Below are 18640 nucleotides of genomic sequence, written 5' to 3'. Positions count from 1 at the left end.
CTCGGATCATTCCTTGAGGGCTGATTGGCCGGCCCTGGAATCGGGCTTAGCCTATTTGGCAGACTTGCTGTATGATGTCTTGAGGGCCTCAGCGAAAGGCATGGCTCAGACAATCTCTGCGCGGCGGTGGCTTTGGCTGAAACATTGGTCTGCTGACCACGCCTCTAAATCCCGCCTGGCTAGGTTGCCTTTTAAAGGCAAGCTGCTCTTTGGGGTCGAACTGGACAAAATCGTGACCGATCTCGGCACGTCTAAGGGCAAGAAATTACCAGAGGTCAGGGCTCGGGCTAGTACTCGTCCCGGTACCTCCAGAGGACGGTTGCAGGAAGCCCGTCGGTACCGCCCGGGCAAGTCGGGTTCCTCTGCCCCCTCTTCCTTCAAGAGGAATTTCTCCCCCAAGCAGCATTCCTTTCGCAGAGACCGCCGTCCCGGAGGTGCTCCCTCCGGTCCTCCCCCAGGGTCTCGTACCCAATGACGGGGTCTGGTCCACGCCCCAGTGCAGATTGGAGGACGGCTGTCCTCGTTTCTGGGCGAGTGGACCACAATAACTTCAGACGCGTGGGGTGCTGGAAGTCATCAGAGACGGCTACAAACTAGAGTTCTGCCGACCCTTAAAAGACGGGTTTGTACTCTCTCCCTGCAAGTCTCCGGTCAAAGCTGTGGCAGTGCAGCAGACCTTGGACAATCTGATCCGCCTGGGCGCGGTCGTTCCGGTGCCAGAAAGTCAGCTTGGCAAGGGACGTTACTCCATTTACTTTGTGGTACCAAAGAAAGGAGGTTCTGTCCGGCCTATCCTCGACCTCAAAGGGGTCAATCGGGCCTTGAAAGTGCGGCACTTTCGCATGGAGACTCTCCGCTCTGTTATAGCGGCAGTGAAGGCAGGAGAGTTCCTGGCATCCTTGGACATCAAGGAAGCGTACCTGCATATTCCCATCTGGCCTCCTCATCAACGCTTTCTGCGTTTTGCAGTCCTGGGACGACACTTCCAGTTCAGAGCCCTCCCTTTCGGGTTGGCTACTGCTCCGCGGACCTTTTCCAAAGTAATGGTGGTCATCGCGGCCTTCCTACGAAAGGAAGGGGTACAAGTCCATCCTTATCTGGACGACTGGTTGATCCGAGCCCCCTCTTATGCAGAGTGCGGCAAAGCTGTGGACCGGGTAGTTGCTCTTTTGAGCTCCCTGGGATGGATCATCAACTGGGAGAAGAGCCAGCTGCGCCCGACTCAGTCCCTGGAGTACCTGGGAGTTCGATTCGACACCCAAGTGGGCAGAGTGTTCCTGCCAGGACAATCGGATTGTCAAACTTCAGGCTCAGGTGGACCAGTTACGAGTAGCCTCTCCCCTTCGGGGCTTGGGACTATGTGCAGCTGTTGGGCTCTATGACGGCACGATGGAAGTTGTGCCCTGGGCCAGGGCTCATATGAGACCCACTTCAACACTCTTTGCTGCAGCGCTGGACTCCGATGTCGGAGGATTATGCTGTGCGCCTTCCCTTGGACCCAGCAGTGCGCAAGGCGCTGAGCTGGTGGATGCAGACAGACAAGTTGTCTGCGGGAATGCCTCTGGTGACCCCAGAGTGGATTGTCGTCACGACGGACGCCTCGTTGTCGGGCTGGGGAGCCCACTGCTTGGGAAGGACAGCGCAGGGGCTCTGGTCTCCTGCAGAGGCAAAGTGGTCTATCAACCTCCTGGAACTCAGAGCCATTCGGTTGGCGCTTTTGGAGTTCATCCCGGTACTGGTGTTGAAGCCTGTACGGGTCCTGTCGGACAATGCCACGGCTGTGGCCTATGTCAACCGCCAGGGAGGTACCAAGAGCGCCCCTCTAGCCAAGGAGGCTATGAATCTTTGCCAGTGGGCGGAAGCGAACCTGGAGCAGCTTTCAGCGGCCCACATTGCCGGAGTCATGAATGTCAAGGCGGACTTTCTCAGTCGCCATACCTTGGAGCCCGGAGAGTGGCAGCTATCTGCTCAGGCGTTCTTGGACATCACGAAGCGCTGGGGCCAGCCGGAGCCTAGATCTGATGGCGTCATCGGCCAATTGCCAAGTGCCGCGCTTTTTCAGCAGAGGACGGGACCCTCGATCCCTGGGAGTAGATGCTCTTCTCCAACAGTGGCCGACACAAGAGCTTCTCTATGTGTTCCCGCCCTGGCCCATGTTGGGCAGGGTGCTAGACCGGGTGGCAAAGCATCCCGGCAGGGTAATCCTGGTGGGTCCGGATTGGCCCAGGCGTCCCTGGTATGCGGACTTGATCAGGCTCTCAGTCGACGATCCTCTGCGGCTGCCAGTGGAGCAGGGCCTGTTACATCAGGGTCCCGTGGTGATGGAGGATCCCTCCCCATTGGTCTTACGGCCTGGCTATTGAGCGGCAGCGTCTGAGGAAGAAGGGCTTCTCAGACAAGGTCATCGCCACTATGCTGAGAGCGAGGAAGCGCTCTACTTCTACTGCTTACGCCAGGGTTTGGCGTATCTTTGCAGCGTGGTGTGAAGCAGGCTCACTTTCTCCCTTCACTGCTCCAATTTCTTCAGTGTTGGCGTTCCTGCAAGAAGGTCTGGAGAAAGGCCTGTCGCTCAGTTCCCTTAAAGTCCAGGGTAGCGGCTCTGGCTTGCTTCAGGGGCCGCCTGAAGGGTGCTTCCCTGGCTTCGCAGCCAGATGTGGTGCGCTTTCTCAAGGGAGTTAATCACCTGCGCCCTCCTCTGCACTCAGTGGTGCCTGCGTGGAATCTCAACCTGGTACTAAGAGCATTGCAGAAGCCGCCTTTTGAACCCTTGTCGAGGGCATCTCTGAAAGACCTGACGTTGAAAGCAGTTTTTTTGGTGGCTATCACTTCAGCCAGAAGAGTTTCCGAGCTCCAGGCGCTCTCATGTCGAGAGCCTTTTCTGCAGTTCACTGAGGCAGGAGTGACTATTCGCACAGTGCCTTCCTTCCTGCCCAAGATTGTTTCTCGCTTCCATGTGAATCAGCAGCTCTGTCTCCCTTCCTTTCGTAGGGAGGACTACCCAGAGGAGTACTCTGCTCTTAAATATCTGGATGTGAGACGAGTCATCATCAGATACTTGGAAGTGACCAATGATTTCCGGAAATCGGATCATCTGTTTGTCTTGTTTGCAGGTCCTCGTAAGGGTCTGCAGGCTGCTAAGCCTACAGTGGCAAGATGGGTCAAGGAAGCCATTGCAGCGGCTTATGTGGCCGCGGGGAAGGTGCCGCCTATCCAGCTGAAGGCTCACTCCACGAGAGCTCAGGCGGCCTCGATGGCAGAGGCCGGATCCGTCTCCTTGGAAGAGATATGCAAGGCGGCAACTTGGGCTTCGGCTCATACATTCTCCAAGCATTACCGTTTGACTGTGGCTGCACGGGCGGAGGCCCGGTTTGGAGCTTCAGTGTTGAGGTCAGGGATTTCAATGTCCCGCCCTGGGTGAGTACTGCTTCGGTACATCCCACCAGTCTATGGATTGATCAGCTTGATGATATGGAAGGTAAAATTATGTATAATCATACCTGATAATTTTCTTTCCATTAATCATAGCTGATCAATCCATAGCCCCTCCCAGATATCTGTACTGTTTTTATTCTGGTTGCATTTCAGGTTCAAGTTTAGTCTTCAGTTACTTCAGAAAGACTTCGTGTTCAAGTTTTTTCACTTGGATTCTTCAAGAGTTAAGACGAGTTTGTGTTACAGTGAGCTGCTGCATTCCTCTCCCCTCCGTTTTACGGGGCTGGATTGAGACTTAAAATTCTGCCGGCACTCCTCCCGCTTCGTGCGGCTGTAGGGCAGCTTTGTACCCCTCCCGCTTCGGCGGTGTTAGGGTCAGTCAGCTCCTCCCGCGGTTTGCGGTTGCAGGATAAGCCAGATCCCCCCGCATCGGCGGGTGTGGTGTCCCTCCCCCGCTCCGCGGGGATGAGCTGGACGGATTCCCCTCCCCCACTTGTGTGGGGATGAGCTGGGTTAATTCCCCTCCCCCGTTTCGGCGGTGGTGAGCTGGGCAGAGTGTCCCTTCGTGGGTGTAATTCTCTAAGTGCTGAATCTGCGGATGGAGCTTTGATATCGACATACTGAGGAGTTTCCGGCAGCACATGACCACATATAGGGAGGCAAAAGTTTGCTCTCTATCTCCACCTGCTGGTAGATGGACACAACCCACCAGTCTATGGATTGATCAGCTATGATTAATGGAAAGAAAATTATCAGGTATGATTATACATAATTTTACCTTCGATTATGCCCCTCTTTGTATTTCATATTTTACATCTAGTTGTTTTGTCATAATTTTGTATAGACTTCTGTCCTATTGAGTTCTCATTGAAGACTGTGTTGGCAATATCTGATGGTTGACTGCATTTTATTTCATTTTACATTTGTTTTATATGCAATGTTTTAGTGTATGTATGATTTTAATTGTTCATATACTTTTTTGAATTTATGTTTGTAGATCCCCTCATGAAGGCTGTTGCCGAAACTCGGTCAAATAGGGTCATTCTTCAAAAAACCTTTGGTTTTCTCCTCTTTTCCTGGACCACCACTGCTGTTTCTTGAACCAGACTTCTACACATCACTGTAGCTCAATATTTTTTGCTTCAGTAGCATCTCAATCACTCAAATAAGACTTACTGGTCTGTAGTTTCCCATACCTTCTCTATCACCATTTCTGTAAAGAGGAACCGCAGCTGCCCTTCTCTAATCCTGCAGAACCTCTCCAATATCCAATGATCTACTAAATAAATTCTTACGAAGACCTGCTAAAACCTTTCCAATTTGCAAATCATGGGGTAACGTAAGATTATATGTTGATTTCTGGGATACTAATAATTGCTTATATTATTTATAAAATGCTTTAGATACCAGCATCTAACTTAGTAACACCGTTGTTACAATATTAAAACCAGTGAATCTTCCATACGCTAAGCCAGAGGAAACCTCTCACAACATGAATAGAGTCAACGAGAGTATAAATGAGTAACTGAGATTTCCTGAATGGAACGAGGGAATGCATAGTTAGCAAATGGACTAACACAGCATTTCAGCTGGAGGTGTGGGGGGGGGGGGGGGGGGGAATGGCATCACAACAGGTGGAAGGGGACCAGAGAAAGACATTTATGGCTGACACACAAATACAGTAACATCGATGGGAAGGAGGAAGAGCCAGGAATATAACATCATAGCTTTGAAGAAAGACAAAGACTGGAAAAATGTGGGATACAAATGTAACAAATAAATAAGAACTGACTTGGCGAACGCATTTACGGTACTATGTAAGCCACATTGAGCCTGCAAATAGGTGGGAAAATGTGGGCTACAACTGTAACAAACAAATAAATAAATAGTTAGCTACCTCCTCGTCACAGGGCTCAGTTAGTTGCCATAGCCAAGGAATCTCTGATAGTTTCCTCAGCTCCAAATCCATGTTGGTGAGAGCAGTCAAGAGCTGTTCCTTCTGTGGAGGATCCAGCTGCTGCAAGAGAGACAGAAAAAAGATGAAATGAAACTGGAAAGAAAGGAATCAAGGATACAGGTGGAGAGGGACTGGAAAGACAGGGCAAGTAGCATTCAGGGATAGAAGCAGAGTTAGAAATGGCGTAGGAAGATGGTCCAGGCATACCTTGCTAAGCTGATACGTGAGTACTTGTAAAGTTCTTCTTATCTATAGGTACCTTAGATCACAACGCTATTTACTAATTAATGCCAGGTTGATGATATAACTCTTCTATTCTAAATGATTTATTTTATTTAATTTGGGTCACACCTTTTTTTTTAGTTGTAGCTCAAGGTGAGTTATATTCAGGTATAATAGGTATTTTCCTGTCCCTGGAGGGCTCACAGTTTAAGTTTATACTTGAGGCAATGGAGAGTTAAGTGACTTGCTCAAGGTCACAAGTAGCTACAGTGGGATCTGAACCAGGTCTCTCTGGTTCTCAGCGCCTGCTCTAACTATGGGCTGCTCCTCCACTCCATTTCATTGCCAGAAACACAGAATCAACCAAAAAACTAAAACTAAATAAGAACTATCATACTGGGTCAGACCAAATGTCCATCAAGACCAATATCCAGTGTTCAAAAGCGGTCAATCCAGGTCATAAACTTTCCAAAGAGAAGCAGTTCCCCTTTAGGTTACTTCATTTGTTCTTACCAAGGCCATTTTCCCAGTCAACAACAGTTCTGTCTCATTCTGAAGAGCTTTGACATTATTTACCATCTCCGCAACCAGGCTACAGTTTAGACCCTGTAAAGATAGAAAATCAAAAAAGACACTCATCAGGGCTGGGAAACTACTAATAAGAGAGACAGCAGTAAGAATGCATAAAGACCAAGATGAAAATGAAGGCGCAGATTATGGCTTGCAGGAACAATCAGTGGTAGTACTGGAGGTGAAACATACCTCTGTGGCTTTTGACTTGGCATAAACTTTGTCCATGGATTTAGAGCTGGCATTGACAGCATGTGCAAGTTCCTGTTCCATATCTTGGTGGGACTGAGCTATCTCCCGAATACTAGATACAATCAAAGGAATCGAGAGCAGTGTGTCAGTCATATCCAGGGATGGGAGAAATAAGTGTCTGTATGTCAATATATAGGTAAATATGTGTGTGTGTGTGTGTATATATATATATATATATATATATATATATATATATATATATATATACACACACACACACACATATTTACCTATATATTGACACACACAAATACATATATAAAAACACAAAAACAGAGAGAGAGGCAGCCTCTCTGTCACAGCCAGAGTATTGAAGGCATGCTTATTTAATTTATATTCCGCCTAAGAAACCTAAGCGGAGTACAAAAAAAACCAACATAAAAATGCATAAATCAAAAACAATCATCAAAATAGCACATATCAAACAAATAAATGAGTGTGCTAAACATATCTTGTGGCCATACTCTGCTTCAAACCCCAGGATATGCCAGCAAAAACAAATGGGTCTTTAAAAGATTCTTAAACTGCCCTAAGTCCTTACAAAGATGCAGATATCCAGGCAAATGTTTCCATAGGTGTGGCCCTGCAATCAAAAAGGCAGTTACCCCTGTCTATATTATGGATCTATAAATTCAGGGTTGAAAAAATATTAATTTGCTTAAAATTCAGGGTCTTGTGCTTTATGGAAGAGATATAACTCTTGTCCAAATCTAAGGAACTGATGCAGAGCTGGCTGGAACTGCAATAGCTACTGGCAGCAAAATCTGGGTTGGAAAGAATCATGGTCAACATGGCCAGTACTGCAACAAACTGCTGGCAGTAAAGCCCAGGCTGAGGATTGTCATGGCAGCTTCCAAAAATGTATCTCTTACTGGGAAAACTCAACAAGCAGGACTGCTACAGATTCCTACACAGAAACTACATGCTAGCAGAATCACTCACCTTGGTTACACATGCAAAATACAGAGAGATCCCTAAAAAATACAGAGCATAGATCCACAATCAGTAGAAAAATGCAGACAATAACTAAACTGGACAGCCCAAATAGAAATGGAAAAAGAAGTGCATTTCTTCTTCATACTTAGCAAAATACAAAGACCTCATTGATGTGCATTTCCCAAAGCTGACATTCTAATTAAACATTTAAAATACAATTCGTTTTCTACCTTGACTGGACATTTTATATTTCCAACCACATTAATCCCAGTTTCTCTTTTCTGGTTTCTTCTGTTTGGCTTCTCCTAACTCTCTTTCCAGGGTTTGCTGTCCATTTGCCATTTTTTCTCTCTCCCCTACATCTGTTTCTGACACTGATATTGCCCTTTTAGCTCATCTTTCCATTTGTTTCTTTTCTGTCTCACTATCCACTCAAATTTCACCTCTTCTTTTCACCCTTCAGCCTCTCAATTTTTATCTTTCATCTAGACCCTGCATACTACCTGAAAAAAGCCCTGTTTTAGAACCCTAAAACCAGAGAGAATCAACCTGAACTATGCAGTCTGCCAATCAGCAGGCTACATCAGAACATTTTACTGCTGAAACATTTACTTTAATGCTAACTCTACAATAAATTATAGAAGTATATTCTGAAAGTCTCTACAGTATTCTAATAGCCGGAATGGTAGGCTGCATTGTACACTAGATTGGGGAAATGGGCTAAGGAGACAAAAGAAGAAATAGATGGAAAGCTGATAGGTAGGTAGGTGAATCTAGATGAAAGATAAAAAGTGAAATGTGTCCGCTTTGGGAAATGTTTATCTCTGTCATCTCAATTTTGTTCCGTATCAAAAGAAAATGCATTTCTGTTTCAAGATTTCTTATTAGAGTTTCCAGTTTAGTTATCAGTGGTATATTTCTACTTCTACTTTGAGGTTCCTTATTCTATATTTGGTGGGGGTCTGTCTTTGTTTTTGTATGTGTGACTGAAGTGTGCGATTCTGCTAGCATGTAGTTTCTGCATAGCAATCATCCTGCTTGTTCTGTTTTCCCAGTTGGAGATGTATTGGTGTTCTAGATCCTGATATATTATGTGCAATACTGCCTTTTTATAAGCATGTTTGATGCTGTTACAGTATGGCAGGTTTGTTAAAGGCACTTAATGTGCCCTTTGCAGGGTTTTGTTTTATTTCAAAAGGTATCTGGCAGCTGGCACTGAAGGGAAGTTATACTACTGTTACTGAGGTGACACCAAAATATAATATTAAACTTTAAACGTATATTTGAAATGTATGATGTTCATTTCTTCAGTGCTGCACTAGAGTCTGGATTCTTGGGGTTCTCATTCATTTTTTCTGTCCATTCCTGTTTTTAACTTGCTTCAAGTACAGACTTAAGTATATGCCCTCCAGAGATAAGGAAATAATCTGAAAGTAACTTGCCTTGAATTATTACAAAATTTCTTCCTGCCCTTCACCTATATGCATACATGCAGCACAGTTCTGATCAACTGGATTTCTCTCACACACAGAAAAAGATGATTGGTTTTCTAAACAATAAATTAAAAAGCTAATACAAAGAGAGGCAAGCACAAGCTCAATGTACCTGCGGATGAGAGCACCTGCAGCCTGCCCAAACTCGTAGATCTGGGAAGATTCCCCTTCTGACATAATCTCAGGGTGTAGGGCAGATGACAATGAAGGATGGGGGATCTCACATTTCTGTTTGTCCTCCCATGACTTCAGGGTGTTCTCAAATGCCTAAAATCCACAGAAAGAGAGAAATAGGAATCCATCTTGCAAAGGCCTGAAATAAATATATAGCTAGTCCCACTAAAATAAATAAATATCACAAATCAATCCTCTGCAAGAAACAGAGGTACATAACAGAAGGGTATAATCCTTTCTTTTGTAATGTATATAAGAGGAATAATGTCTGGGAGGAAATCACAGTTCTGGATGGCAGCCTGATCCCTAAAGCTCCTGCTTCCCCACTAACTTGCTTAATCCCTTGCCATCCACCTTTGCATTACCCTTACCTGTGCTTCTCAAGTGTTGGAGAGAAAATATTATAGATTCCCAAACTAAATCTGCTACTAAGGAGGCAGTAAGCTCACCCATAAGCTGGAACCCAAACCTTCCTCATGCCATGTGTCCCCAGGTCCCAATTCCCTGTCAGCGAATGAAGATCAGGAAGCCACCTCCTCTCACAGTGCATCTTGAGGTATTAAGCGCTATTTCATGGAAATGCGCCAAGAGTTGAAAAGCATGCAGGATGAGATTCTGGAGAAAATTGAGACTGTGTGTGGTGACCATAGAGATTTAAGTGCAAGAATAGAGGGGTTGGAAACCCATGCTGATGAGCATACTGCGGACTTAGAAACACTGCACACTCAGATGGGATCTCTATGTATGCAGTATGAAGATATGCTGCTTAAACTTGATGATCTATAGAATAGGGGGCAGCAGAAAATCTGAGATTCTGTGGAGAGCCTGAGGCGACAGGAGTGGAGGATGTTCCTGCCATTGTGCAGCTGCTTTGGACTCAACTTCTTAGCAGAGACGGGGATGTAGCTCCAGGTGAACTTGAGTATGCACATTGTGCACTGGGTCAGTCCCCCCCCCCCCCCCCAAATCACTCTATGGACATTGTGGTGCAGTTTGCTCACAATGGTATGCTGTGAAGGAGCGCATCTATCACTGAGGCAGAACCTGAAGCAGGAAGCAACAAGAGATGATCCACAAAAATAGGGGTACAGTCCTCCCCTCCACATGACTGATGAACCACTTTGCTTCTTCCATGCTCCATCGACCCTGAGCCATTTTGCCCAGGCAATGGACTCTCCACCCACTCAAGCTTCAATCCATTGTGACTAAGACCCACACTGCAATCTCCAAATCCACACTGATGGTCTCAAGATGAACTTTACCTTATAGCTCAGACTAGTCAATGGCTGTCATCTTAAAATTATTATGCTTCCTGCTTAGGAAGTGGTTGGGTGTAATTATCTTGTACCCTCTCTTGAGGGAGACATGTAATGATGTTATTTATCTTTATTTATCTCACATTTTCCAAACAACTTTGGTTCAATGTGGCTTACAATGGAAGATATTCTTTCAGGTTGGGGGATGGGGTAGTGCTGAATATATCTTATCTATTACCTGAGATGTGTATGTGTGCACAATTGTGCTTTCTCTTCCCTTAAGGGAGGGTATTAATATGGCTCTATGGCATACATCCTTTCTATGGCTGTGTGTAATTATCCTGCCTCTTCCTTGTTCATTGGAAGGTGTGGAACATTAAGTTCTCTGCCTTCTCACTAGAGGTGTAATAATCCTGCCTCTTTTCTGGAGACAGTTGAGTATGCAACCATCTTGCCGTCTCCCTGAGAGATGGAAGATTGTATTTATCCTAGTTCCTTCAAGAAGGGATATAATTATCCCATTTCCTCCTCAGGGATGAAAGGAGAAAGGCAATTATCCTGTTCCCCTCTCCCCACCACCCCGAAGAAGATGCATTTATTCTGTCTGCTCTCTGAGGGATGTACAGTCACAAAAGAGAGGGTAAAGCAGCATACAAAATAATACGGAAACAGAAAAAAGCAACACTGGGCTTCCAGGATTGGGATAATCAATGTCCTCCTTTATTGAGTGATGACCCGACAGGGGCCGTGTTTCGGTGCACAAGCGCCTGCCTCAGGGGTCAGAAAATCCTGTTCGTGACTTTCTCAGAGATGTATGTGTAACCAAATAGGCAGGATACAATATCTCTGATATGGGTAGTATTTCTGCACCGACAGCGTTCTGTGTACTGACAGCGTTTTTTGAGACACTGAGGGATATAATTAATGGCTCCCATGCAGTATGTTCCCTTTCTTACCCTGTCTCTAGTTAGAGTCTGTGCTCGATTCTTGTGGATTATACGAATGTATCCTGGTGGCTGAATCCAGGCTTCTCCATCCACCTGCACAGGTACACCTTCATCTCCCAGGATTGTGATCTTCACCATTCGACACTGTGTAATAAGAACATGATGATAGAGAGGAACAGTGTGTGCATGTCAACTTGGTCTCAGCAGCTAGGCAGAGCAGCGTCACAAGATAATATATTCAGCAACTTGCAGCCGTTCTGAAAGTACAGTCTGAACTTCCACAGCACACCTAGGATCCCAGCATAATCATGGCAAGGAACAGTTGTGTACCCATGCGAGTGTATTCATGTAAAGCTCACTGCACAATACATATGCATACATGTATCCACTCTATTGGCATATGTACTGATCCTGTGGATACATGCCAATGAGAAATAAGAACACTGCACAGAATACATAACCATGTACTGGTGCAATGAGGAATTTCTACAGCATTCTCTATAGACAGCTGGCAACTGTGCATGTAAGCAATATGTTCCTTGCAGAGAATGTTGGAATCTGAACCTGAGTCTGTATGTGTATTTTTGATTCTTGTGCACAACTTCTGATCATGTATTGATAGGATATATATTCTCTGTGCAGCGCTCATGGCTGTATAAAGCTTTAACAACTATACTTTAATCCAAAAAGAGCAAAAGCATATACTTGTGGACATAAATCCAAGGACCAATCATCATTATGGAGGTGAAGAATATCAGCACTATCCAGTTAAAGTTATCCATTTAAACTGGATCACATACACAGGTGTCCTAAAGTTAACTTTTTGGTTCAGTTTAGGAAAGTGATTTATCTGGCCCAATTTTAATGGATAACTAACAAGACAGCATTGACAATCAGTGCTATCTGGTTAAAGCGTTAAAGTGTATCTGAGCACCTGGCATACATCTCTCCCCTCCTATATTTAATCCATCTGGGTGCAAGAAATCTGAAAAGAAAAGATTCTCAAAATAACCCAGATCTTTTGTACAAGGCCAAATACTGATTGAAGGAGCTAAGGATACAAGACATGATATTTAAAACATTTATAAGACTGATGAAACTGGATAGTCTCTTGCAACAGGAGGAATGATTCTGTTCCTCCACTGACCACCTAAGTGCTTTTTTTTTTTTTTTAATTAAATAATCCAGGCTACATATATGGATAACTCTGGCTTTTTAAATCACTAACCAGCTTACTTTCGAAAGAGATCGCCGGCCATCTTCCGACACAAATCGGCCGATTTTGGCTGGCTCCAACAGCTTTCCGTCGCCGGGATGGCCAAAGTTCCCGGAGGCGTGTCGGAAGGGTAGCGAAGGCGGGACAGGGGTGTGCTGGGGCGTGCTTAAGAGATGGGCGCCCTCGGCTGATAATGGAAAAAAGAAGAGCGTCCCTGGCGAGAATTTGGTCCACTTTATTTGGTCCCTTGTTTTTTCAGGTCCAAGGCCCAAAACAGTGTCCGAACTGACCAGATGACCACTGGAGGGAATCGGGGATCGCCTCCCCTGACTCCCCCAGTGGTCACTAACCCCATCCCATCCTCAAAAAAAACAACTTTAAAAACTTTTTTGCCAGCCTCTAATGTCATACTCAGGTCCATCGTAGCAGTATACAGGTCCCTGGAGCAGTTTTAGTGGGTGCAGTGGACTTCAGGCAGGCGGACCCAGGCCCACCCCCCCCCCCTTACCTGTTACACTTGTGGTGGAAAATGGGAGCCCTTCAAAACCCACTGTACCTACATGTAGGTGCCCCCCTTCACCCCTTAGGGCTATGGTAGTGGTATATAGGTGTGGGGAGTGGGTTTGGGGGGGGGGGTTGGGGGGCTCAGCACCCAAAGTAAGGGAGCTATGCATCTGGGAGCTATTTTTATTTTTTAGAAGTGCCCCCTAGGGTGCCCGGTTGGTGTCCTGGCATGTCAGGGGGACCAGTGCACTACAAATGCTGGCTCCTCCCACGACCAAATGCCTTGGATTTGGCCGGGTTTGAGATCGCCGGCCTCGGTTTCCATTATCGGCAAAAACCGATGCCGGCCATCTCAAACCCTGCCATCTCTGACATTTGGCCAGCCCCAACCGTATTATTGAAACGAAAGATGGACGCCCATCTCGTTCGAAAATACGGTTGGCCCTGCTCCACGTGGCGCCATCCTCAGAGATGGGTGCCCTTAGAGATGGGCGTCCTGGTAGAAAATGCCCCTCTAAATGGCCAAAGTTTTCCATTAAAAAAAACGGTGTTGCCAGGAGCAATCTGGGGCTGGGCAAAAAGATTTTATTTAAGTGGTGATATTCAACTGCTAAACAAATAACTTATCCATTTAAGTGGTGCCATGCAAATTGTGGGTATAAAATTAAATTGATTCTCTAATCCATGGATTTTCAACAGTGTCATTTAAAACTGATAGTGCTGCTGAAAATCTACATAAAATTGCAGGTAAGATGTCTACATTTATGCAATTGGCTTGTCACTGAAAACTCTCTTCATACTTTCTAGAAGGTAAAAAAGGATACAATATGAATATTTAAATATCTAGCAGGCTTCATTCAATGAGGTACCAGGCAATAGCATGGGCAGAGTCATAATATATATACATACACACACACACTTTGAGACTCATTTTCAAAGCACATAGACTTACAAAGTTACATATGTTATTATGTAAGTCTATGGTGCTTTGAAACGAGCAACTTTATGTACTAACATTTATGCTTGTTCCCAAGCACGAATAAATGTCCACATCTTCAATGTAGACAATTTCTGCAGGATTTGTGCTAGTATTTTATAAAGACATATGGAGGGGCATTTTCAAAAGGAAGTCCACATCAGAACATCCCAGTCCATCTCCATGTATTTCTGAACAGGAAATATGTTGAGATTTCCTGTTTGAAAATACGTGAGATGGACGTGTGCGTACTGAAGATGTCCAGCAAAGTTACTCACCTGTAGCAGATGTTCTCTGAAGACAGCAGACCAAGTGTTCTCACAACTGGTGGTATCATCTGACAGAGCCCAGTGCAGATACTGACTAGTGAGATCAAGAACTCTGTAGCAGTTTTACAACACGTATGCACTGGTGCCTCCCTGCCCGACGTATGGGTCCCTCAGTCACTGTAAAAAAGCTAAAGAATTCATCTCCAAGGGCAAATGGGAGGGTATGTGAGAATACTTAGCTTGCTGTCCTCGGAGAACACCCTACAGGTAAGTAACTTTGCTTTCTCCGAGGACAAGCAGGCTGTCATATTCTCGCAGCTGGGAATCCCTAGTTACCAGGCACACCGAAAACAACAATGCTAGCACAATAGGGACTCAAAACGTTGAGGCCCGTTATTCAATCAACCTGAAATAATTTGTTTACTAGTTGTGGAGATGCAGCCATGCAGCCTGGAACAGAAGAAAACTGGGTCTAAAGGGGTGGAGTTCGATTGTAGGCACCTTGCCCGAACCGGCTGCGTCATCGGGTATTCTGCTTAAGGCAGTAATGAGATGTGAATGTGTGGACAGATGACCACATCACAGCTTTGCAAATCTCCTCTATGGAGGCTGACCTCAAGTGGCCTACCGACGTAGCCATGGCTCTGACATTATCAGCCTTGACATGTCCCTCTAGAGTCAGCCCAGCCTGGGCATATGTAAAGGAGATGCAATCTGCTAGGCAATTGGAAACTGGGTGTTTGCTGATGGATACTCCCATCCTGTTTGGGTCAAAAGAAACAAAAAGCTGGGTGGACTGTCTATGGGCCTCAGTCCACTCCAGAAAGAAGGCTAAGGCTTGCTTGCAATCCAAGGTATGCAGTACATTCTCGCTAAGATGGGTATGTGGTTTTGGGAAAAATGTTGATAGAACGACTGACTAAGATGGAACTCCAAAACTACTTACGAAGGAACTTAGGGAGTGTGCAGAGAGCTACTCTATTGTGGTGAAACTTTAGTGTAAGGTGAGTCAGCTACTAGGGCCTGAAGCTTACTGGCCCTGCAAACTGAAGTGACCACCACCAGAAACACAACTTTCCAGGTGAATTACTTCATTCAAGAAGTTTTTGTGTAGGACAAGAGACGGACTCCAAGGCTTTGCCCTCACACCAGACAGAAAACCTTCTCCACTTAAATTAGCAACGCCTTCTTAGTGAAGACTTTTCTGGAAGCCAGCAAGATGCGGGAGACACCCTCCAGCAAATCCATGGTTTCAAATTCTATACTCACAACATCCAAGCTGTGAGGGCCAAGGAATGGAGATTGGGATGTAGAAGAGACCCCTCGTTTTGTGTACTGAGGGTCAGAAAACAGTCTAATCTCCACAAATCTTAGGAGGATAACTCCAGAAGAAGAGAAAACCAGAACTGCCTCACCCAGTAAGGTGGAATTAGGATCATAGTTCCCTGTTCTTGCTTCAGTTTCAGCAGTCTTCTCTATGTCAGGTATTGGAGGATGCGTATACAGAAGACCATTCCTTCAATCTAGGAGAAAGGCATCTGATGCTAGTCTGCTGTGCGATCTGAGCCTGAAGCAGAACTGGAGGACCTTATTGTTGAGATGAGTGGTAAAGCAATCCACCAAGGGGGTGCCCCACTCTCGGAAGATCTTGCAGGCTACATCCATATAGTCCTCTGCTTTTGCTCCTTCCTCCTAGTTATTCCTCCTCTGTTCTAAATGTATTTCTCCCTTCCTATTCTTATTGTAATTCCTTTCCTTGTTGATTTTGAATTGTTTACTGTAAATCACTTTTCTTTAAGCGGTATATCAAGATTTATAATAAACTTGAAACTATTCATGCAGTTGCAAAATCCTGCTCAGTCTGTCCACCAAGCAGGTGTCCTTTCCTGGGAGATATGTAGCTCGGAGGTCCATCCCATGAAGGAGGGCCCATTGCCACATCCCCACTGCTTCTGGACACAAGGGGTAGGGATCATGTACTCTCCTACTTGTTTATATAAAATACTGCAACCTGATTGTCAGTTTGGATAAAAATCATTTGGTTTTGCAGCTCATCTCTGAAAGCCTTTAGAGCATTCCAAATGGCCCTGAACTTGAGAAGATTGATATAGAGATCTGCTTCCTGAGCACATCTACATGAGCTCCCCATCATAGGCTGGATGCATCCATTGTTAGCAGTAGCACCTTCTAAGGAGGTGGGATTTGGAATGGTACTACCACAGTCAAATATGTCCGAATTGTCCACCAGAGAAGGGTATGAGTCAACTCTGGAGGAATCTGGATGACATCTGCTAGGTTCCCAGCCACTTGAGACCACTGGGAAGCTAGGGTCCCCTGGGCTTCTCTCAAGTAAAGATGTTCCATGGGCGTGACATGCACTGTTGAGGCCACATGGCCCATCAATCTCAACATTTGCCAAGCTGTGACCTGCATGCTGCTTCAGACTTGTGAGGTGAGCTCTGATAAAAAGAGTCTGCTCTCGCTTGTGGGAAAAAAGCCTGAGCCTGCAATACATCTAGCAGAGCGCCTATGTATTCCAATCACTGTACTGGGAGAAGGTGGGACTTGGGGTAGTTTATGATAAATCCTTCAACACCCAAATAGTTAGGCGCATTGACTCTGACACCTACCCCTCCTGTGATGTGCTCTTGACCAGCCAATCGTCCAGATAAAGAAACATATACTCCCAGCCTGCATAGATATGCTGCTATTACCGTTAGAAATTTGGTGAAGACCCTGGGAGCTTACGCGAGGCCAAACAGCAGTACGCGATACTGGGAACAGTGTTTCCCTATTCAAAATCTGAGATAGTTCCTGTGTCTGACAAGTATCAAAACGTGGGTATAGGCATCCTTCAAGTCCATAGACAATTGCTTTCCTGAATCATGGGGAAAAGGGTGCCCAGGGAAATCATCCTTCTTTGACCAGGAATTTGTTCAGGGGCCTTAGGTCTAAAATGGGACAAAATCTTTCCATTTTCTTGTGCACAAGCATGTCCCTGGAATAAAATCCCTTCCCTTCTTCCCCTGGTGGAATGGGTTCAATCTGCATTGGCCTGTAGAAGGGCAGGGATTTCCTCTAGAAGTACCTGCTTGTGATGAGTGATGACCACTATTCTCTCTAAGTTGATTTTGTGCTTCATTCCTTCTGTTTTGCACTTCACCATGCCCGCTCAGCATTTGGGTCTCATTTTCGTCCTCTTGCTTAGCCCTTCTTATCTCTCATCTAGATTACAGTAATTCTCTTTATGCCAGTCTTCCTCTCACTTCCCTTAAGCATCTTCAATTGGTTCAGTCCACAGAGGTTAAACTTCACAATTCTCAGTATTTCAATCACGTCATCCATCCCCCCTTCTCCGCTCTGAACATTGTTTATCTGTCTCAGCCTGTATCACATACAAGATTTTACTTCTGGTCTATAAGTCAAGATCTCCCTCTGCCCCTGCCTATCTCAACAATCTCCTCATCCCCTATGCACCCCTTTGATGCCTCTGCTCTGCTGATCTTCTGGTTTTGCCCTCACCCACGCAACTTCGTCTCTCCTCCTCCCGTGACTCTTCCTTTCGTTACATTGGTCCAAAGCTTTGGAACAACCTATTGCTCTTTATAAGGAATCAAACCTCCTTCCCTATTTTTAAGCAAGCTCTTAAAATCCATCTCTTTTCTACTTGCTTTTCTCCCTCAACCTAATCTCCTTTGTGTGCTACCCTGGTCACTGCCTTTTTAAAATACTTCACAGTCTATGTCTTGTTTCCACCTGCTTTCCACTTTGATGCTCTGCTTTTAAACTTGTTTAGCTTTATTTTCTTACTGTAATTTACTCAGTTGCCTCTGTGTAGGCTTTATCTTTTTAATCACTTTGTTTTACTCTAAACCGCCTTGTTGCCTATGTGTAGGCTTTTGTGCGGTAAATCAAATGTGCACAATAAATTAAATAAATAAATCCCATGAGCGGTCCCATTCAGACTTCACTACTCAGGTTGTACTGAATGATCTGTGCCTGCCTCGACTCAATGGATCTATGTCCACGCCCCAAAGAGCACTGAGGTACAGCCCTACTCTCTGACTCCATGGAACCTTCCTCCCCCAATATCGAGAGTGTTACTATATGTGCCGAGGTCAAGGGTAACACCCTTTGAGGTGCCAGCATCAAGTATCTTTGCACCAGCATGGAAGAAGCCTTAGGAAGAAACTGGGTTTGATCCACAGATGGCACAAGCGCCCTTGATAGCCGAGCGATCTGCAACTGCAGCATCTGCAACAGCTCCTCTCTTAGCATGGCTCGGAACCGCTCATCAAAGGAAGGCATCAGCAAAGGCGGGGGAGCCAGAGGAGAGGCCTGGCTTCTAGGAGATTTGTGCACCGGCACCTCTTCCAAGGAGGAGGAGCACTCCTCCCAGTGAAAGTGCTTCTCAGGTATCAGTGATGCCAATGCCC

At 45.6% G+C, this 18640-nt stretch overlaps 1 protein-coding gene across 1 annotated transcript in view; it reads right to left on the bottom strand.

Annotated features, from left to right (window-relative positions):
- DGKD (diacylglycerol kinase delta) overlaps positions 1 to 18640 on the bottom strand; it is a 327912-nt gene that overhangs the window by 29058 nt on the left and 280214 nt on the right. The window contains 5 exon segments of the mRNA XM_030217200.1: positions 5330 to 5446; positions 6125 to 6217; positions 6374 to 6485; positions 8975 to 9129; positions 11249 to 11383. Of these exon segments, the coding sequence (XP_030073060.1) occupies positions 5330 to 5446; positions 6125 to 6217; positions 6374 to 6485; positions 8975 to 9129; positions 11249 to 11383 (612 nt within the window).

The sequence above is a fragment of the Microcaecilia unicolor genome, chromosome 10, assembly GCF_901765095.1.
Source record: "Microcaecilia unicolor chromosome 10, aMicUni1.1, whole genome shotgun sequence".
Taxonomy (NCBI): Eukaryota; Metazoa; Chordata; class Amphibia; order Gymnophiona; family Siphonopidae; genus Microcaecilia; species Microcaecilia unicolor.
This window is presented reverse-complemented; position numbering and strand designations above follow the sequence as displayed.